Genomic DNA, 21,030 nt, shown 5'->3' with positions numbered 1-21,030 from the left:
CGAGAACTCCACACAGAAAGGCCTGGGAGATGCCCCACCTGGGTACCTGGCAACATGGAAACCTGGTCCCCAAGCGGGAATCGAACCCTGGACCTTCTAGCTGTGAGGCGACAGTGTTAACCACTACACCACGTGCCACCTATACGGTTTGATATGTCTACCGCTATGATCAAGTCATGCACAATAATAATCAACATTTTAATTAAAACCTCTTAGCATGCAACGGCCCACATGTGGGCCCTCTTGAGGACGATTTGAAAATGATAGGACAGGGTTGTAACCAATGAGTAGGGCTTTTCAATGGTACACCACGTGGGAATGAGCGAATCAGGGATCTAGGTGAAAAGTCACAAGCCAAAACAGGAAGAGAATTCTCCGTCGAATGCATGAGAAAATCGTTTTCTGAGCTCTCTCACTTTTTACCGCTTCTAATCACTCATTTCTGAACGGATTTTTATGAAATTTGGACATGTACTACACAAGACTTCAGGCTATTTCAGCCATACCATTTTATTGGGAAATACTACTTCTGGACTACTAACTACTACAGAAAAACGTGAGTAACACGTTTTTCTACAACTCAAGTTCAGACCTATATAATATAGGTTATATTACTCTATTTCATTAGCACTAAACGTGAATATTCTTTATTGTACCAGAAACCTCAGAATGTCATGTTTCAAAAGAGACCAGGCACATGCATGTGCTATAAGTCACAATAAGTTAAAAAGAATTAACCACAATGTCATCAGTATTAAAGTGACATTTGAAGGTTTTTAAGATTCACGGTATGTGGAAGCCATGTTCAGCAATAAAGGGTGCTGAGAGCGAAAGGAAACTTGGGTCACGTCGCACGTCTATCTCAATAGTATATTTCTTTATTTCAATGATCTAAAGTTAACAATCTTTTAGATGAATGAGAGGAGACCAGAGTGAGATGAGAGGAGTAGATGAGTTTAGAGCTAGAGAAGGAAAACATGTCTCCATTCCTGTTTCTTCATTTTGGTGGTGGGGGGGGGGGGGGGGCGACCCATTTATTTATGCTTAGATCACTGATTGGGCCTTTAAGCTATTGTTTTGTTTTAATCATACAGTAGGAACATATACATGAAGAAAGTATGTAAATCATATCAACCCCTGTTTGCTCAAAACTGTCACCCAAAACACTTGAATGTCATCAACACATAACAAGACAAAAGTGAGAGATGGAGAGCAATATTTTTTATAGCACTGCATTTATCCATCTATTCCATTGTTGCTTTTCTGTGGCCCTCCTATGCAGAAAGTTGGAAAACGAAATTGTAATATGGAAAATGGTGAATATGTGTCAAAATACCATTCTAAATGAAGTACTCTAGCATTGCAGAGATGTCCTGGCCTACAATTCATATCCTAAATACTTCTGAAAACATCTTTCTTTGGTACAGATCCCTGCAAAAATCATACCATGATCATTCGAATATGTTTTTCAATAAAAATTAGACACAAAATATCATGGATCATATCGTAATATGAGTCAAAATAATCGCAATTCGATATTTCTTCCCCCAAGTGGTTCAGCCCTGTGTTCCACTGCAGCCTACGGTGTACAGGCGCAGAGACAGCTCTGTGTTGGAATGTGTGCTATTGTAGGAAAGTATTGATTTGACTCCAAGGTTGAATCATTGAAGGAAAATAATGATGACAATATAGGCAGGAGGCTGTATGATTGAAGAAATATAACACTGTTTATGCTTCCTTCACTCAAGCCATGGCCATTTAATCATTACATTTGTGCAACAAACGTCATATTTTTCTCTGTGAGGATAGTAGAGAAAGAGATAGCAGATGTCTGTATGATTGAATGGACATCTATATATTTTATAGGATGTGCCATGAATTGAATGTAAACCTTCATAGTCTAATCCCACAGAATGTATTTTCCTTTTGTTATTTGCTTCTATGTTTTGGATCACTCAACCTTGAGAGTTGACCACAACACCGTTATAATAACCCTCCTAGTCTACCCTCCTAATAACCCTCCTATCTGAGATAGTCTGCCTCCTTCATTCAACTTGTATTCCATCATTGGCACCATATATCCCAACATGGCATTCAGACACCATAAGTCCACAATTCATCCCAGCATCCCAGCATCCCCTGCATTTTTTTTAAAGTACACGTCTCAAATGTATATAATGTATTATATAAAATTCTGTCTAATTTTTTTTATTTATTTACAAGACACCTTGCGTTGACGCTGACAGCCCAGACACACCAGCCGCGCTCGAAGGCACTCGCGGGTTCCGCGCGAGAACAGCGCGCGTGGCCGGGCACACCGAGTCCGACTTCAGAGTGGAACAGCTGTAAAAATCTATTGCGAAGTCAGTCCCTGTTTGAAGATTTTTTAAAGATTTCAAGCGCAGTGTTCTATTGTGCATTTTGCATGTATAACCAGTTATTATATAATTAATTAGAATGTTAGAATTCATTTTAGAATGATGATCAGTGTGACTGTACTGCTGAAAAAGTATAGTTGTAACTGAGGGGTACAATTCCCTGACTGTATTAAATAAGTATGGTATCATTAAACCACTACTGTCTTATGTACATTACTACTGGCCATACAGTACACAGGTATATGAGATGAACACCTCCACAATGACACGGTTCCACACAAATCTTGGTTAGAATAATATTTATTAGCAGCAATAATAGTATATTACATTACTTTACTTAGAGTCGCGCTTGTAAGGCGAAGAATGTGCGTGAGTAAGTCAAGAGCGTAAGTCCATTAGAATATTACGCAGGAGATAATGAATACCACCTGTATCTTAGGAATTATATCTATGGTACACTAGTAGGGCAGCGGGAGATACTAGTAGGGTCCCTCCGGTTGTAGGCCAGCAGGGGGGAGGATTTGTCGGTGACGAAAGTCTGGGTCAACGAAGAATAAGGAGACTCCAGGTACAGGAGACAGTGCAATAATCTCTTGATCCGCAGACGAATAACAGCTATTCTCCGGTATGCAGCTCCGCATGGAAGAAAGCTAGCCAGCCTCAGGCGTCCTAGAGGCGGGCTCGACGTTGCTCCTCACAGGGTAAATCCCACACAATTGTGGGTGTAGACGATTCTCCGCTCCATCAGCTACAGGACCAAAGCAAATATAATCCAGCCGAAAAGGGCTATGTAGTCGTCGGGTAGGTTATCCAGTGTACATATCCACACGGTCCTCGTCTAGGGCTCCTCGGATGACGGCACCAGGTTAAGCCGCCCAGCCTGGATAAGCACACTAGCTGGTACGAGGAAGCGTTGGTAATGCTGGGCACTGTAGAACGGTAGCCGCACGATACACTATACATAAATAGACTATTACTGAAATAATAGAATAGGTCGAACTCGACGGTACAGCGTTAAACTCTGATACTTCAGCTATCAATTCGCACGCGGTCTCAAGGCTCTATTTTGGGGCCAAACGGGCCCTACTTCACAGCACGTTGTATCGTGGTGTGAGGCTTCACTTATTGGGTAACTCTACTTCTGTATTCACCTGCGCCGTATTTATACGTTAGGTGAACAAACTAGTACCAGCCTTATTCCTGTCTCGTATTCTTGCGCAGAGCCGGTCATGTCCAGGCATGTCTTTGGCGGTGACTTTGAACTAGACCTTGGGGGTATGGCAGTGGCGCCTAAGGGACCGCTGTCCAATAAGAGAACGAAATATTATGGTCTGTACTAGGTAAAGGGATATTCCGTGTATATGTACAAAGAATATACAAAGGATATCAGACGATATACAAATATTATACAATATATATCAAGTAATAAATATATATATTCGGTTTAATCTGATCCTTCGTAACAATAGTAATATGGTTTATTTGTATTTGGAAAGATACAGACACATTAGCTGGTTGAACAACATCTATATGTGTGGTAATAATGCAGATATTGTGTGTATTTATGTGAAAATGCACGTGGTGCACGCCTCTGAATCCAACCAAAGCGGAAACGATCAATCCAGCCCGCGAGTCGCGAAAGTGAAGCGCTGGTCGCCCGCCCGCCTTCGAGCGTGGCTGGTGTGTCTGGGCTGTGAGCCTGGGCTCACTGTTGGCTGCTCTGGCTACCAATGATATCTGTGGAAGGAGCACTACTGGGCTGTTAGCATTGGAAGTGTGGTGTCACAACGCTTAACAACAGGTAGAGCTCAGCGTGGCCCACAGCAGAGCACTGCGTCTCGTTAAACCATGAGGTGATGAAGAGGACGTTAGAATGTACCTGCAGGAAATCATGCTCTCTTAAAATACATCATAAAAGATAAATGATTCTAGCTTGACATTATGTATTGCCTATGAGAGGTTTCTCATTGATAAGTGGACCGGTGAGTTAAAAATAGAGAACACTTCACAGTGCTAATGTGTTACTGTTCTGTTGAGAATACAATGCTTTGTATGTGGGCATACCAGACAGCGTAAAAGCTGCAACAAAGCCTGCACAGTAATTGATTTCTCCCCCCCCCCTCTTTTTGTACATACTCTGTTAGTAGTTGTCGATGCCATTCCTTTGTCCCACAGATAGCGCCTTGCAGTAGTAATTGGCACAGGTGTAATTTGAGCAGTTATTTTGTATCTCCGCAACAGTTATGTACCCATTGTCCGCCTGTGCATAGACTAAAGCACAAAGGTAAGGATGAAAAGTTCAAAGCTTTGAAAATAAATCACGTTTTTTTTTTTCTTTTTTTTGTCATTCCACAATAAATGCTATTTGTCCAAAAGCACAGATGAAAATGTCTATTTTTATAAAAAAAAAAAATTAAATAAGTGTAAGGCATCAGTATAGGGACATCCGGGTCAAGACCCCCCCCCCCCCCCCCTCCCCAATCACGATTCAAGTAATATTTAATATTGATTATCTGCCGATACCGAGTCATGATCTGATATTTGTATTTTCCTAGACAATACAGCTGCACAGTGCACTGCACACTTAAAGTACATTAAAGTTTGTAAAAAAAATAATTATAATTATGTAGGTATATATGCTTGGTAACTGAATAGCTTTGTTTAATAAAAAAAAAAGCCAACATCACAGCTTTCCCTTAACTCTTTCTCTGCCAGCTATTATCCTCATCCTGTAGTAAATGTGCCACGCTTTATATAGGCATTTTCACTGTGCGTCGCGGTCTTTGCAGGGATATATCTATCTATATTATAGCTATGGAGACAATACTATGGCTCATTTGACAGTAACTATCCCTCGTTCAAAAAAGAAAAAAAATGTCATGTATACGTTTGCGTGTTATCCCATCGTGAATATTGTATAGTTTCAGAGTGACCCTGGCTAATTCCTGAAAACGGCGCTATGGAGCGATATGTGAATTTAGCTAAATGCGTTCGCGTTGCCTGCCTGGACATGCTACTGTTTCCAAATCAAAGGTATATAATAGGTATTATGTTTCATCATGAATGCATCAAAGGGGGGGGGGGTAGTTTTTTGATGCTCTGATCATCATCAACGGCATTCATTTTGAATACTACATACGTTGATTGACTGGATCGATATGAAATCATTGTAGGTTCAAGGTGGAGGTATCCCACCTTGGAGGTATCCCAAAAAGAATATTCCATTTGTCTGATCGCGATTTCCAGTATTGATGTCCATCGGGTCCCGACATAATCTGGCACAACACATGCATCGAGGGGCCATGGACACGTTCCAATGTGATCGGGTGAACCGCTAGACTTGCCTGGACCAAAATTCTCCGCCCGGACGAGATTAGATGTGACACACAGTCTGGAACAGGGTTTCAAAGGGTGGGCGATACTGCCACCTAGCAGGATCTGGCCGGTACTACACTCTCAGGATCTCAGTATGCCTTTTAACGGTAACATAGAGGTCCGTGACACTGAATATAATATTAAAATCAGGAAAAAAAGGAAAACGGACCAAATAACGTATATATACGTGATTGACGTTCAACGGTTGGCGAGCAAACACGTATATATACATGGCTGGGTCTGATTGAGTTTATGGTTTCCATTAACTTTTTCAACTAAAAATTATCCGAATTTGATCAAGGCTTAATATTGCTATATATAACACAGATCAATGAAACTATTTCATGATCGGCTCCGATTCTGATCGGGACACCGCTACTTCAGCGCTCTCCTTCTAACCTCATCTTAACTATATTGCGTGATCCAGAATTACAGAGGATTACCCTTGCTGGCAGTTGTACCGATTATGCAGTGTACAGTTGTTCAACACAATCACCACAGAGAGCCCAGCCTGGTGTATGATGAAAGGCTTACCTATTGGAAATAGTCCCTCTCCATCTCTCTTTCTTCCTGCTTCTGTTATTGTCGTCCACCCCCCCCCCCCCCCTCCCCCCCTCCCCCCCAAGCAAGCTCACAAAGGACAGCCCGGAATGTGCCCTCATGTTAAAGCTACGGCGGGATCCTAAATAGATGTGGACAATTATGTCCTTCTGTTCCTGTTTAATGACAACGACATGATTTATTCATGGGGAAGGGAACTATGAGGGAACTGAGAGTAACAAGAAAGTAAATACTATCAAGGCCTTTCCTTTATGCATGCTTCTCTCTTGACGTGCCGAGCGCAGACGTTCCTACATTCCCACCTACATCTTCAAGTTTAAACAGCAGTGGGGCCTCTAGGATGATACAGTATTGATGACAGAGCTTATATACTTGTCCTCCATCTACAACACGCTGAAGCCCTCAGTGGACCTGTATTAGGTCAGATTAGCCGACAACCCCCAGCGCCTGTAAACAAAAGGGTTGTCACTGAAGCGGTTAGGCGTCCTCAGAACATATGGCGTACACCACCGGGGCCCAACAACACACACACAAACCCATTAATCCCAATTATTAGCTCAATTGTCAAAACTGCTCATACTTAAAAGCCCGCGTGTGGCTGCCGGCGTATATAAAACCCCAACATCTCCAACGACATCAAGTTTAATTGGGAGGAAAGTTTGTTTTCACAATATTGTCTGTAACCACAAGCACTCCATTGTAAATCCGCAAGGATTTTGACCAGGGGGAGAGAAGCATTGTCTGAACTGGGATAGAAATTCCTCGCTCGCCGCGTAAACCCTCGGCACACGACAACCTTCTAGCTCGGCTGCCAACGTAGTCCTCCGCCATAGATGGCCACAAGCTTCTATATTTAAAGCCCCAATCCATGATTTTTTCTGACACTATCAACGTTGGGTCTATATGCACATACATTCTTGAGGAGTTGGATCTGTTGACGGAGAGTAAGCTACAGTACCTGGAACCTCTCCTAACTAACCCATTGTGTTTTACAAACATCACAAACGTAGGCAAACATTTTACAGCCACAATACTATTTAAAACTCGTTTACCCATCGTCTAATGTTAGTGACGGCATCAAGGGCTCAGCCTTAAACGTGTCTCCTGTTTCTTAGTGAGGGGGCTGCCCGTTTGTTGACATTTGGATCACCGATTGTGATCTTTAAAGAGCACAGCTTGCTCCCTTTGTTTGTAGAACATAATCGCAGCTCCAAGGCCTATATCCTCTCAACAGTGATTGTATTAGACTAGAATGGAAAAGGCTTTGTCAGAAAGTGTGGTGCTAGTGTTTGCTTTTGGGGGGAAAACAACAGCGCGAGAACAGGGAACACAGTCCTCAGGAGTCAATAGCACATGCTACTGTACTTCTTCTGGTATTCTCTCCATTTATTCAACAGATTGTTTGTGGATAGTAAAAGCGCCTCTGCTATGGCAGTGGAAAAGGTATTATAATAATGGAAATACAAACACATGATGGCATCCGATCCTGCCCTGTGACAACAGTAACCATTTCTATCTTGAAAAATAGCTTGAAATTTCACACCCTCATCCAATCTGGCCAATTGGCGGTGATTCAGGGTTTGATTTGATTTCCCGGGACCCCGGTTTGTAAGGCATTGATTTCTATCCAGGCATTAAATGTGTTTAGAGGAGACCTCCGATTTCCTGCTTTGATTGATGGAGACATAATGAAATCTCCCCTGGACTGTACTGTTCACAGCAAACTGTTCCGTGGACAAAGCCTGGCCTGGAGAGGATTTCTGAACCTTTCTGTACTAAACATGATGGCTTCCTTGGGTATGATAAATCCGGTGATTCACCAATGGCTTGTGCTGGTTCTGTTATTGTAAAGTTGTGTGTGTGTGTGTGTTTCTATGTGCATATGTATGTGTGTGTGTGTGCGTGCCACACATGCATATGTATGCAAATTTAACAGAACTTTAAAGGTAGATGAAGAGCAACTAGGCAAAAGAGCCCCCGCTTGGTATTGCACTTTGTTTTTTGTTTTTAGTTTTTTTTGGTCTGCCGTGTAGGTTGGAGTTTAGTAACTTATTACTGTGGTAGGGTCTGAGGTGTGGCCAGCACCTACTTTAGCTCGTTCCCAACTTCAATGTCGGTAATCAATCCCTGGAAATACATGTCTTGCAATATCACAAAACATGCCTCCATTGTGCACGGCAAGAAACATTAAATTTCACATTAGATTTTATGAAATCACACACATTGTAACATTTGAATTTTTATATTACAAGGAATTTTGAATTCAATACTTTTGTTGTAAATAATTGATTTTGTTAATTAGGCAAAAGAGCCCCTGCTTAGTATTGCATGTTGTTTTTTGTTTTTATTTTTTTTTGTCTGCCGTGTAGGTTGGAGTTTAGTAACTTATTACTGTGGTAGGGTCTGAGGTGTGGCCAGCAGTAGCAACCCCCCCACTGAAAACCAACCCAAACAAGACACAACAGAAAAAAATCTATTTTAAACAAAGCGCACTACCAATAGGGGTTCTTTTGACTAGAGGTCGCTGCTTGGTGACATTACAGATTCTACCTTTAAATACAGCCACTTGCTAATGTCGAAGTGACAATGTTGATTCTGACAAGTGGCTTTGAGTCATTCTCCTGCCATACAAAACAAGAGGGTCACGTCACGTCACGTCCTACCCAAACAGAGTACTATACTACTGTGTTTAAAGTGCATATCAGGAATAAATGCAACATCTCCCAATTTTTTGTTATCGACAATCTAATTACCCTCACGTTAACGTATCTGTATTTATAACGTGTTAAACGAGCCCGTGTTCAATTTGAGCTTGTCCGCAGTGCTACTCTCAACGGCTACAATCACATTATTTTGCATGATGGAGGCTTATTAGCGGACTACAACCGTATTGAATAAGGCCTCCTCTTTGGTCGTGATGTAACATCATTTTTGGATCAAGCGAATGGACCTAAATCTGCTGCGAGAAGCTCCGTAGGCTGCAGACCTCATGTAGGCAGGCTGGGGCTATGCCTTGTGATCCACGGGCTCTCTGCTGTGCCCGGAGTGAGACTGCTGAGGGTTTGGCCTAGTTAACTAGCAGACGAAGGCAGAAGGCCATCTCCTCCCATTGTGTTCACATTAAGACCTACTTTAGCTGGAATTATCTCTGTTGCTGTTATTCCTCACTGTGAGACTTAGATTATATGGCGACTGTCGTGTCTGTATTTGTGGAATGTGCACAAGCAGACAGAAATTAATTTACGCCGCTTGGCGAGCTTTTCAGAGGTGCTCTCGCATTATTAAAATGTGCTCTTGAATCCTGCTTGACTGTTTAATTGACCGTGAAGTACATCGATCAATAGCTGTGAATTCTATCAATTTGATGAATCATTTTATTTGTGTGTGAGCTTCTGATAATAGACCCACACCTGTTACTCCTGCTATTGTTTATCATGAAAAGGTTTACATTTTAATTTACACACTCTGTATGTCTTAGCACTGTGCAGCACCAAATATGTGACCCCCCCCCCCCCCCCCCCCCCCTCTCTCTCTTTCTCTCTTTCTCTCTCGATCTAGCAATTGAGGAACAAGCCTTTTCTCCTGCTCAGCCATTGTTGAGAGTTGAGAGGCCAGGACGCTGCGTGTACAATCTGTTTCCCAGGCTGGGACTCGCCACCGCGGCTTCAGAAGCCCAGGTCCCCCTCGGTCGCTCCCTTCTTACCCCCCTTTTCTTTTTTTTTTTTTTTTCACCTTTCCCCTAACAATGGTTTCCTCCCTCCTCCAAGCGGCAGCCCCGAAGCAGCCAGTGAATAAAGTTAGTTCAACGTGTGGTCCTTAAACCCACCCGAGACCGCTACTGGGCAGCCACACTCGCAGGATTGTTTGTTAATAGTCCAATTAGATAATTGCCATCTTTCTCTCCTTTCCCCCTCTGTTTCTCATAAAGGAATGAATGGCCCTCTGGGAGGGGGGCAGTCTGAAGGGGGCTTCTGGCCGGTTAAGGTGACGAGAAGGGCCACAGAATGTTCCTTGCACAAGGCCATTGGTTTGAATTGAATCATTGTAGCCTAATCAATGGTCTTATTGGATTACTGGCCACTGCTGTGTTCGGAGATATTGTTGCACTGACAATGAAAATAGCTAAGAGTTGGAGGGTGGGTGGGTGGATTGTGGGATGGAGGGAGAGGGGTGGGGGTCATTCCAGGGGTGTGTGTGTGTGTGTGTGTGTGTGTGTGTGTGTGTGTGTGTGTGTGTGTGTGTGTGTGTGTGTGTGTGTGTGTGTGTGTGTGTGTGTGTGTGTGTGTGTGTGTGTGTGTGTGTGTGTGTGTGTGTGTGTGTGTGTGTGTGTGTGTGTGTGTGTGTGTGTGTGTGTGTGTGTGTGTGTGTGTGTGTGAGAGAGAGAGCGAGAGAGAGAGTGTAGGCAGTTTAAGCACTAATGACAAGTTTTGTTCCCCTTTTTGTGATTTTCAGATGTGTAGTTTAAGATCATGAGAGCGGCAGACTGCTTCAGGGACGTGTAGTGTACATGTGAATAGTGAGCGACATGGCATTAATGACTAGGACCTCACTATAGGTTGTTCTCCATAGCCGTTGTTTGCTGTTTTGAATGACACGAGACGACACAGGAAACTTTAACACAGCTCCCGTTAAAGTAGAGCACAACAGCTTTTCTTCCCTTCAAATTGGTTGTCATCGCCTTTACAAATTTCCATCGATGTGGATTTATTCTTTATCCTGTCTCTCCACCTCTCTCTCTCTCTCTCTCTCTCTCTCTCTCTCTCTCTCTCTCTCTCTCTCTCTCTCTCTCTCTCTTGCTCAGCCACTCGCCATAGTGGTGAAGGCTGTGTGTTGCAGAAAACCGTTGATTGGCGAGGGACCCAAACGTAAACATGATCAAAGTTAGCTGTCGTGCCAAGGCGATCAGGTGCAGTGTGAAAAGCCGGGGGGTAAACATGGCCGGCCATGTCCTGCAGAGGGAAGAATGAAGCACCCGGAAACTTTTTTCTGGCCTGGAAGAATCGTACCCCTGTGATTTTGTGCGTTGTCTGGGGTTCAGGGAGGTTTGGTCACGAGACGAGACCAATCATTTGTCTTGATTCCCTGGGCTGAGAGCGGGATACTGAGGGGGACGGGTCGAGCAAACCCATCCATTAAGACCTGATCTATTTCCCCAAACAATTTAGTGTATTCATGAGGTTACGCAAATGTGGAGGCAGCGAAATGACCGTAATCAATTGAAATTGCGAGCGTGCTTCCATGGCTCTGATTATTTGGAGATCATCTATCAACCTGATGGCTATGTAAGGAGTCAAGGGGGGCATTAAATCGCTGTCGAAGTCACTGAGAAGTCCATGATCACTGGGCAAGTGAGTTTGGTCAGCAATAATAGGAGTCCTCGTTGGGTGAGGGAAGTGTCTTTTCCCCCCAAACATTAGGTAGCTCTCTCTGCTGCATTAGAAGGCGCTACAAAAAAAACAACGAAAACCCAACACGATCCAGACGACGCGCCGTGCGATATTCTCCATGATCTCTTTCTTTTTCCACCTGACAAAGGGGAAAACAGAGGCAGACGAGCGTAAACTCCAAGGGGATAAGTGAGCATGGAGGTCAGGTACAACCAAGACATGGACGGAATGGTTCTGAAGAACGGACTGAAGGAGACGAAAGAGGGGAAGGACTCCCAGGCGAGCCTCTCCAAAACCTTCCTGAAGGAGCAGCAGGAGTCCTTCTCCCCGTCCGGGACGGTGGACAACTGCGAGAAGAACAGGGGGAGCACAGGGGACCCGGACTATTGCCGGAGAATACTCGTCCGAGGTGAGAGGTTCTTCTAATGACTTGCTATTTGTAAATACACACATCCGTATGTAAGAAACAAGATGATTTTAACAATGTGATCATAGTGCGGGGAATTGAAGATGTAGCCTATTGGTGTTAAGAGAGCTTTGAATCATGCTTATAAAATATCATTAGCTAAGACTGCTTGATTTTTGGTATGATAGTGTATGGTACGATTTGTTTATTCGTACTTATTTGGAAGTTAGTAGTTGGATATAATCAATAGAAATGTATGACAAAGTGCTCCCTTTAACTGTAATTTCCCATAGTATATTATTGGTTTTGATTTATTTTTATTATCTTGCTTGTGCTCTTTAGGTTTTTGGGATTTTTTTGGGTGACAGTATGACATGATGTTGACACAAAAAGAAAGGAAGTAAAGTATTATTATAGTGTGGTTAGAAGTGGTGGAGAGAATAAAAGCTAGCTTATAATGGTAGTGTCTGGTTAGGAGTGAGGGATAATGGAGGTACTATCCAAGAGGGGGTCCGGGAGGGGGGGGGGGTTCGAGCTGGAGCATATGTGTGTAGGGTTTTAGAAAATAGGTATTAGGGGTATATTATATACTAACATTTATATAATTGTAATTTCGCTGGATATACACTGTATACGGTTAAAATATTATTATAGACTAATTTTGTTTTATCTTGTTTCTGTACTTGCATATATTTTAACCACCTTTAATGAAAGTTTCATTATGCATTGTGTGTTGAGTACTGACTTTTAATAATTTTTGTCTTGCAATAATAAAAAAAATATATAAAAAAAAAAAAGTATTATTATAGGAACATTATAATTGTTCTTTTTTGTTTGTTTGTTCGTTTGTTAGTTTTAAAGCAATTAGTTCTCAATGCATACTATTTATTAGTGAAAGCTCTTTATATGCATTTTGGATTGATTTGAGTACATGCAAAAAAAATTACTATATTTAGCCATGTTATTGTATAATACTCCTTATAGTATTTTGATTTTAGTTAAATTAGATTTCACATCTGTTTAATGCTAATTATAAATATACACATGTACATTTAAATGTATGAATACTCACAGGCATTTTAAGATTTCAATATATGTTTGTATACTTTATCCTTATTTACACCTTCTGAGATGCATATATTAAAACCTAAATATTAAAGTAGAAAATATCTGAAATATTGCAGTATTAGAGGTATTTAGGACCAACAGCGGTAAACGTGTGCACTTGCAGTGTTATATTAGTTCTCTGAGTGGCATTTGGCCTTAAGCAGACACTTCATTTATTTAATTTGTCCAATGTAGTGTTGGTCAGGAAGGTTGTTTATCAAAAGAAAACATAAAAATTATCTCAGTAACAGCATTGTAATATTTCCACAATAGACAAAAATATGATTATTTTCTTTTTTGATTTGTGCAAAATCAACTTTTCCTCTCTTTGTTAACTACAATAAGCAATGCTGTTTGTTATTTAAGATGAGGTCGGACTCGGCACTGACAGATTTGTGTTCATTGTGCTGCTTTTATAAAGCCTCAAATGACGGCTTACAATATTTCATGAAAGCAAAGTGTTTTGTTTCTCTAAGATTTAAAAAGGTTTAAACTTTACAGCACTGACAAGGTTGAACAAAGTGCTGTACAAGTCCCACAACATAAAAAATTTAAATTAATAAAAATTTAAAAATTTAAAGAAAATATTATAATTATTTATTTAAAAAAAAAAGTATCTAGAAAGCTTCGAATTTAAATCGAATCTCGGCCCCGAAGCTTCGAATTCCAAAAAAAAATCGAAGGTCAGCCCTACAAAACATGCCTCCATTGTGCACGGCAAGAAACATTAAATTTCATATTCGATTTTATGAAATCACACACATTTTCATTATATTACATAAATGAAAGTGCATCACATTTTATTTTGGAATTTTGAATTCAATACCTTTGTTGTAAATAATTGATCTTGTTAATTAGTATAAGATTTAACCTTTATCATGTTTTGTAACAGATTACAGAAGCCTATTGGAACGTGAGGTTCTGATATGATTTGATTAATATATCTGCATTATTTTATCCCACTTTATGCTTTGCTCTTGCTGCTTGTTTTACACTGATTTTATGTCTTATTTCTTACTGGTGTAAAGCACTTTTAACTGCAATCCCCTGTATGAAAGGTGCTATACAAATAAAGTTATTACTATTATTATTTATGGAATTACCCATAACTATCAATCCAAAATATAGGCCTATGTCTAATGTAGACTAAAGAAATGTAAACCTAATTCAAACCTTATTTCTTCCTTTTTCAGTAAATATCAGAAGTGTAATGGATATTTCAGGATTAGTTATCCACTAATTACAATATATGTAGGTACATTTTATTGATTAGGATTACAAGGTTTTAAATTACTATAGTTTATTTATTTCCAAATGTTCTCAAAGTAATATTATATCTTGCTAATATGCAATTGGGTTAGAATTATCCAGTGAACTTAATTTTTTAATGTGTATTCTAATGAACTCTCAATATTGGAAAATGATTAGTGATAATATTGCAATGATGATGAGAATGATAATAATAATGATGATGATGATTATGATGATAATGTTGATGGATCACAAGCATCTGCATCTAGGTTTCAAATGTGTTTCATCAGCAGCTTGTGTTTTTTCCTCCAATTCCCCAAAAAAGCAAGGCAAGGTAATTTGGAGTCAAATTCTGTTATTTGTTTTGTATTGTTTCAAATTGCTTTGCTGTACTTTGCTTAATCCAATCCCCCTTGTGTATATCTGCTCTCCCTCTAGATGCTAAAGGCTCTATCCGAGAGATCATTCTGCCAAAGGGACTGGATTTGGACCGGCCCAAACGGACCCGGACCTCCTTCACAGCTGAGCAACTGTATCGCCTGGAGATGGAGTTCCAGAGGTGCCAGTATGTGGTTGGAAGAGAGCGCACAGAACTAGCCCGCCAGCTCAATCTGTCTGAAACTCAGGTAATGAAGCATGTCTTGTGCATGACCCTACATTACATACACTGTATGCAAGACACATCCTGTTATAATGTAATATGCATTGCCAGCGCTGATGGTCTGTGGACTGAAAGCTCGGTAAATAAATGCAGCGTTTAGCATGCAGTCGATTTTCTTTATTATTGAAGTGATGTTACAGGTTTAAGACGGTCTATAAAGATCACTCTAATATGATATTGCACCTGTCTTTATGTATGCAGGTTTTGGATAGCATAAATTGGTTTTGTACAGTATTTAAAACCCGCAAATATAAAGGGCTGTGTGTTGAACCTAAAGTTCAAATGCATTCAGGCTAGCTTGGGAATATAATGCATTTGTTTTATTTACCGATCCCAGTCAATTGTATGCAATTTGGGTGAAATTGTCTAGTAGATTTCAAATTTGACAAACTCAATATTGGACCACGATTAGAGATAACTATAATTATATCTGTTGACATAATGCATCTTCTTCGGTTGCATAACAGCAATTAAGATGTATATTTAACATTTTGAAATGAATATGCAACTAAACAGCTCAGAATAAAAAAGCTATTTCAATGTAGGTCATGAGCGGAGGAGGGTATAACCTCATACTCCTGTTTTCATTTATTTCCTCTTGAACATAAGTAACCTGCCCGTAGATATAACTGCTGTGTCAGTGTTAATCTCATATACATGCTCATTTATACAGCGGGGGAGGGGGGGAATGTTCTTCCATCTAAAAAGAAAAAGAAAAGAGCTATTCCACCTCATGCTTATAGCTGCGGGGTCAGTGAAAGGTCGCTCTGCGCCCCTCTGTGGGTGAACTGTATCTGCACTCTTGTGTCTGCTTGTGCCGACCCGATACAGCAAACCTATAGTCACCCTCTGATGTATAATTTTTACTTCAGGGAGATCTGACTGTCTGCTTCAAAGCCTTGGCTCTCATATTATGCGGCAGGATCCTTATTTATTTATTTGATCCTGCAAGCTGGCTAATGGCACAGTCGGCCTCATTTGCTGTGTGTACATGTTTGTAGCAGACGCCATGAATGTTTCAGTGAGACTAAGCGAGCAGAGGTCAGTGAGAGGCCTCGGCTCACAGCGTCGCTTTGGTCACAAGGAACACGTCCTTCTCTCATCACCAAGTGACGCCTACAGTACGCATAAAACGTATTTTTTTTTACAATAATTTAAAAAAGATAAGATCATGCTGTACAAAATTCACATACAATTTGGGAGTAACTTGACTTGATAATCTTTTGTATTTATAACAGTTTTTGCTGTTTTTATCATAATTGCTTTCATATTTGAAACATAAACAAATTATCTAGGGATTTTATTGTTCTTCATAATTCTACAAATTCTGTCTTCTTTTGAGCAGTTCTTATAGGCATGTCGCCTGTTTAAAGCAGCAAAAAAAATCTGAGATGAAACAGTTGTTAACAGTTGCTGAAGTATTAATCCAGCTGTTAAATAGAAGAAAGCAATATTCAAATGTGATTGGACTAGCTGCAACGATGAGTCAGAAGCTCCTCACTGATTGTGCACTCTAATTATGGGCCGTATGAAAGCAATCAGGTATGATTGCCGAAGACTCGATCGAGATGGAAAAACACATATAAACACACAGAGAAGATTTCTGACACAGAAATCGTATTCCCTTCTCATTTGGATGAATATGAAATTGCATAAATCAGTAGAAATATGGATATTTCAGAATCACAAAATGGTGTTTGACAAATCAAGAAATTTAACTTGGACGTTTAATTAGAATGTTTACATTGCTGTCATAACCACAACACAGTCAAAGGCTTTCTGTCTCTTTGTGAACATAGTGACCTGTGGTTTGTGTGCTTGATTTGCTGTGTCTGTGTGTGTGTGTGTGTGTGTGTGTGTGTGTGTGTGTGTGTGTGTGTGTGTGTGTGTGTGTGTGTGTGTGTGTGTGTGTGTGTGTGTGTGTGTGTGTGTGTGTGTGTGTGTGTGTGTGTGTGTGTGTGTGTGTCATTTACTGTGGAGACTTCTGTATATCAGCTTGTGTTGCTTGTATGTCTTGTAATATCTGTAATAGTTTAACTAGATCTATCAATAGTGCAAAATACATTTTCTTTGGGGAAATTCCTTTCCTGTTTTAAGATTGTACATTTTGGCATAATACTATATTGTTGGCTAAAACATATTTCCTGTATTGTAGAGGCTATGTAACAGCTCAGTGCGGGTCTGTGTGCAGCAGTATTTATACTGTACATATTTCCACAATCATATTAGTAATTAATAATAACAACAGATAAGTGTATCTGTAATGAGTTACTTTACAACCCGGATTGTAGAAGGTTTCTAAATTCTAGGCTAAAATATTTTTAGTCATCCTGGAACCCAGGCTCATTAGGCTCAAACATACTTTGACAACTTCCTTGTTTAATCCAGTTGAATCGAACCGTAGGGTGTGAACACCGTAATCAGCCTCTGATCCACACTAAGTGGCCGCACCCTGGTCCGCCTGATTGTATCAGAACCTAGGTGGTAAAGCTATGCCTCCTAAAATGTGAATCGGAAATACAGAAATACCGGCTACAGGCTTTCCGGTTTCCGGGCACCCCCTGATCTGTTTATAGTCCCCAGCGAAACAAACAACAAGCAGGTCTGTCAGCCTGTCGAGGGAGGCGATAACGAGGTTGTTTCTGGGGGGAATACATTGTCATGAGCACCGTGTCGTGATTTCAGGGGCGGGACTTCCTACCTGATTCCCACTTTCGGCCGTAGTGCTTTACCAGGCTTTATCTCTCGAGATAAAGCTGGGAACGAGGTTAATCAGAACCAGGAAAATACCTGATTTGCCAGTTTCTATTGACATGTTTCCATATTTCTTCAAATGTGTGTTTTTCTTATCATCACAAGGTTATTATTTTCACTTTCAGTAATTTTGTAATACTAAACAAATACCTTATATGCATAATTCAGGTGACAGTAGACAGGAGCGTGTAATTAATCACAGACAGTGAATTGGACAACTCAGTAGTATGTTGTAAACTCTGTGAAAGCCAAAGTGGAGACGAGAAGATGATAATTGTTTGTTCACATGATTATGTTTGTTAGGACTCAAAATTATGTCCAATAAATGGCTGACCAGCATAATAATAATGGATTTGTTTATGAGGTATGGTTCGTTTTTTTTATGTGCAACAAATGTGCAGCAGAACACCTCTTCTGATCGGGACCATTTCAAAAGAACACCATAGGACCCAAAACCAACCAACCAGTCTGGAGTCCCAGTTCACTCTCTACACTCTTACCAGGCCACCGTTGTAAAGAAGGATTTGTTTTTGTCTGGCTTACATTTACATTTACATTTACATTTACATTTAGTCATTTAGCTGACGCTTTTATCCAAAGCGACTTACAAGTTCTGTACGACAAGCCATCAGGAAGGGCACAACTCTATCAGCTGAGTAACAATGTTCGTCAAAGTGTTGAGTGCTACAGTGTAGGTTAGTTTATTAGGACAAGTGCATGACAGTATGGTTAGTTAGGGTTAGATAATTTTTTTTTTTTTTTTTTTTTTTTTTTTTTTTAATTCAGATAATGGTTGAAGAAGTGCGTCTTTAGTCGACGGCGAAAGATTGGACGTGTTTCGGCTGTCCTAACTGGGGTGGGTAGTTCATTCCACCATTGTGGGGCAAGGACTGAGAATAGGCGACTTCTCTTTGATGACCCTCCCGGAGCTTGGATAGGAGTAGGTCTGAGGCGGCCAGAAGAAGCAGAGCGTAGGGGTCTTGAGGGTGTGTAGTTAGAGACCATTGACCGGAGGTAGGCGGGAGCAGTTCCCTTTGCCGCACGGTATGCTAGGTCGAGGGCCTTGAAGCGGATTCGTGCAGCAATGGGGAGCCAGTGCAGGTCCCTAAGAAGTGGGGTGACATGGGCCGACTTCGGTAGGTTTGAGATCAGGCGGGCCGCTGCGTTCTGAATGAGTTGAAGAGGCTTAGTGGCAGTGGCCGGGAGGCCAGCGAGCAGTGCGTTGCAGTAGTCGAGGCGGGAGATGACTGTTGATTGGACGAGGAGTTGGGTGGATTCTTTTGTCAGGAAGGGGCGGATCCTTCTGACGTTGCTCAGGAGGAATCGGCAGGTTCTGGTTGTCGCTGCGATGTGAGCAGAGAAGTTCAACTGGCTTGCCTAAAGGTGAAACAAAAAAACAACAAGAAAACACAGTTTTACTGTATGGAAGTTGAGAAGGATGAGTAGTACAGTAGTTTGCATGTGAAAGCTATTTTTAAGCTTGGTTTGATTGACTCCGCCTATAGGCAGTTAAGAACAGAACAGTGGGCCTTCTTCTCCATGATTGTGAATGAAACGCATGCATTTGAATATAATCTAGAATAGAATATAAGTCTATTTACCTGGTAGACCACAAACTGTATGTAAGTGTATGCATGTGTGTGTGTGTGTATGCATGTGTGTGTGTGTATGCATGTGTGTGTGTGTGTGTGTGTGTGTGTGTGTTCACAATCATGCTGCAGTGCTCATGTGCTCATGAGAGAGAGAGAGAGAGAGAGAGAGAGAGAGAGAGAGAGAGAGAGAGAGAGAGAGAGAGAGAGAGAGAGAGAGAGAGAGAGAGAGAGAGAGAGAGAGAGAGAGAGAGAGAGAGAGAGAGAGAGAGAGAGAGAGAGAGAGAGAGAGAGAGAGAGAGAGAGAGAGAGAGAGAGAGAGAGAGAGAGAGAGAAAAGGACGGAGGGTGAGGTGGTATTATGTTGCAAAAAAAACATTCCACAAAGACAATGTAATGGTTGGTTTGATTGAATCAATTAAATCTATGACGCATGCTGCCTTAAGTCAGGCTCTGATGTGACTCCTTAATCATTAATAGTGACACTGTTGTTCAGCTCCTCATCACTCCTGAGTTAAATTCACAACTTTAACAAGCAATAAAATTGTGTTTCGTGTTCTAATGAACAAATCATATAATTATGTTTTAATATATATATATATACCCGCAATGCTCTTTTTTTGTGTATTTATAAATCAAAGGAAAGTGTAGCAGAAGAAGTGTTGATCAAGTCATGGTACCTTTTTTTCTTTTCTTCTTGTCTAGTTTTATTTGTACGTCTGTTTTGGTTTTGAACTAATGTTCCTTTCGCCCCTTTTCCAGGTAAAGGTTTGGTTCCAGAACCGGCGCACCAAGCAGAAGAAGGACCAGGGGAAGGACTCGGAGCTGCGCTCCGTGGTGTCGGAGACGGCCGCCACCTGCAGCGTCCTCAGACTCCTGGAGCAAGGCCGTCTCCTCACGCCGCCCGGCCTGCCTGGCCTCCCCGGCCTCCTGCCCCACTGCGGCGGCCTGGGCTCCGGCCTGGGCTCCGGCCTGCGCCCGCCCGGCTGCAGTAGCAACAGCAGCAGCGGCGGCAGCACGGGGACCGCGGGCGGCAGCCCCCCTCTCCCCATAGTGACCAGCTCGGGTACGGTGGCGGGTCTCCAGAGTTCCCCGGCGGCTCACGGCCTGTTCGGCTTCCCTATGCCCTCCCTGCTCGGCGGCGTGGCCAACCGCATGTCCTCGAACCCCCTTTCCATGGCCGGCTCCCTGGCCGGAAACCTGCAGGAACTCTCGGCCCGCTACCTGAGCTCCTCTGCTTTTGAACCTTACTCTCGGACCAATGGCAAAGAGCTCATGGACAAGAACGTTCTGGAATGATTCCTTTGTACTAATATGGACCCCCCCCCTCTCTGGATTGGTTTCTATTGTTTTCTTGGCTTTTTACTGTCTGTTTCGCTCAATCTCCTTCTCTGTCCTGTACGTCCTGTAGTCGTCATGTAATCCAGTTGCATATCTGGCACCTCTTGATGAAGAGAAAAAGACTTATATACACATGCTCATTCTTGCAAACACAGGGTGGCACTGGAAAGATGTTGCACTAAATGGTAAATGGTAAATGGCTGCATTTATATAGCGCTTTT

General features: G+C 41.6%; 1 protein-coding gene across 1 annotated transcript; it reads left to right on the top strand.

The window, feature by feature from the left end:
* Window positions 1-11,896: 11,896 nt before the first annotated feature.
* Window positions 11,897-20,767, top strand: vax1 (ventral anterior homeobox 1; the record flags this gene model as incomplete). The annotated part of the gene is made up of 3 exons (XM_084321771.1): window positions 11,897-12,110; window positions 14,904-15,091; window positions 20,231-20,767. The coding sequence occupies 3 exons, from the start codon at window positions 11,897-11,899 to the stop codon at window positions 20,765-20,767; spliced, it is 939 nt and encodes a 312-aa protein (XP_084177897.1).
* Between the last annotated feature and the right edge of the window lie 263 nt (window positions 20,768-21,030).

This window comes from Notolepis coatsorum, assembly GCF_963971535.1.
Source record: "Notolepis coatsorum genome assembly, chromosome: 9".
NCBI classification, from domain to species: domain Eukaryota; kingdom Metazoa; phylum Chordata; class Actinopteri; order Aulopiformes; family Paralepididae; genus Notolepis; species Notolepis coatsorum.
Note: the sequence above shows the minus strand (reverse complement) of the source record. Positions and strands in the feature narration are given on the sequence as shown.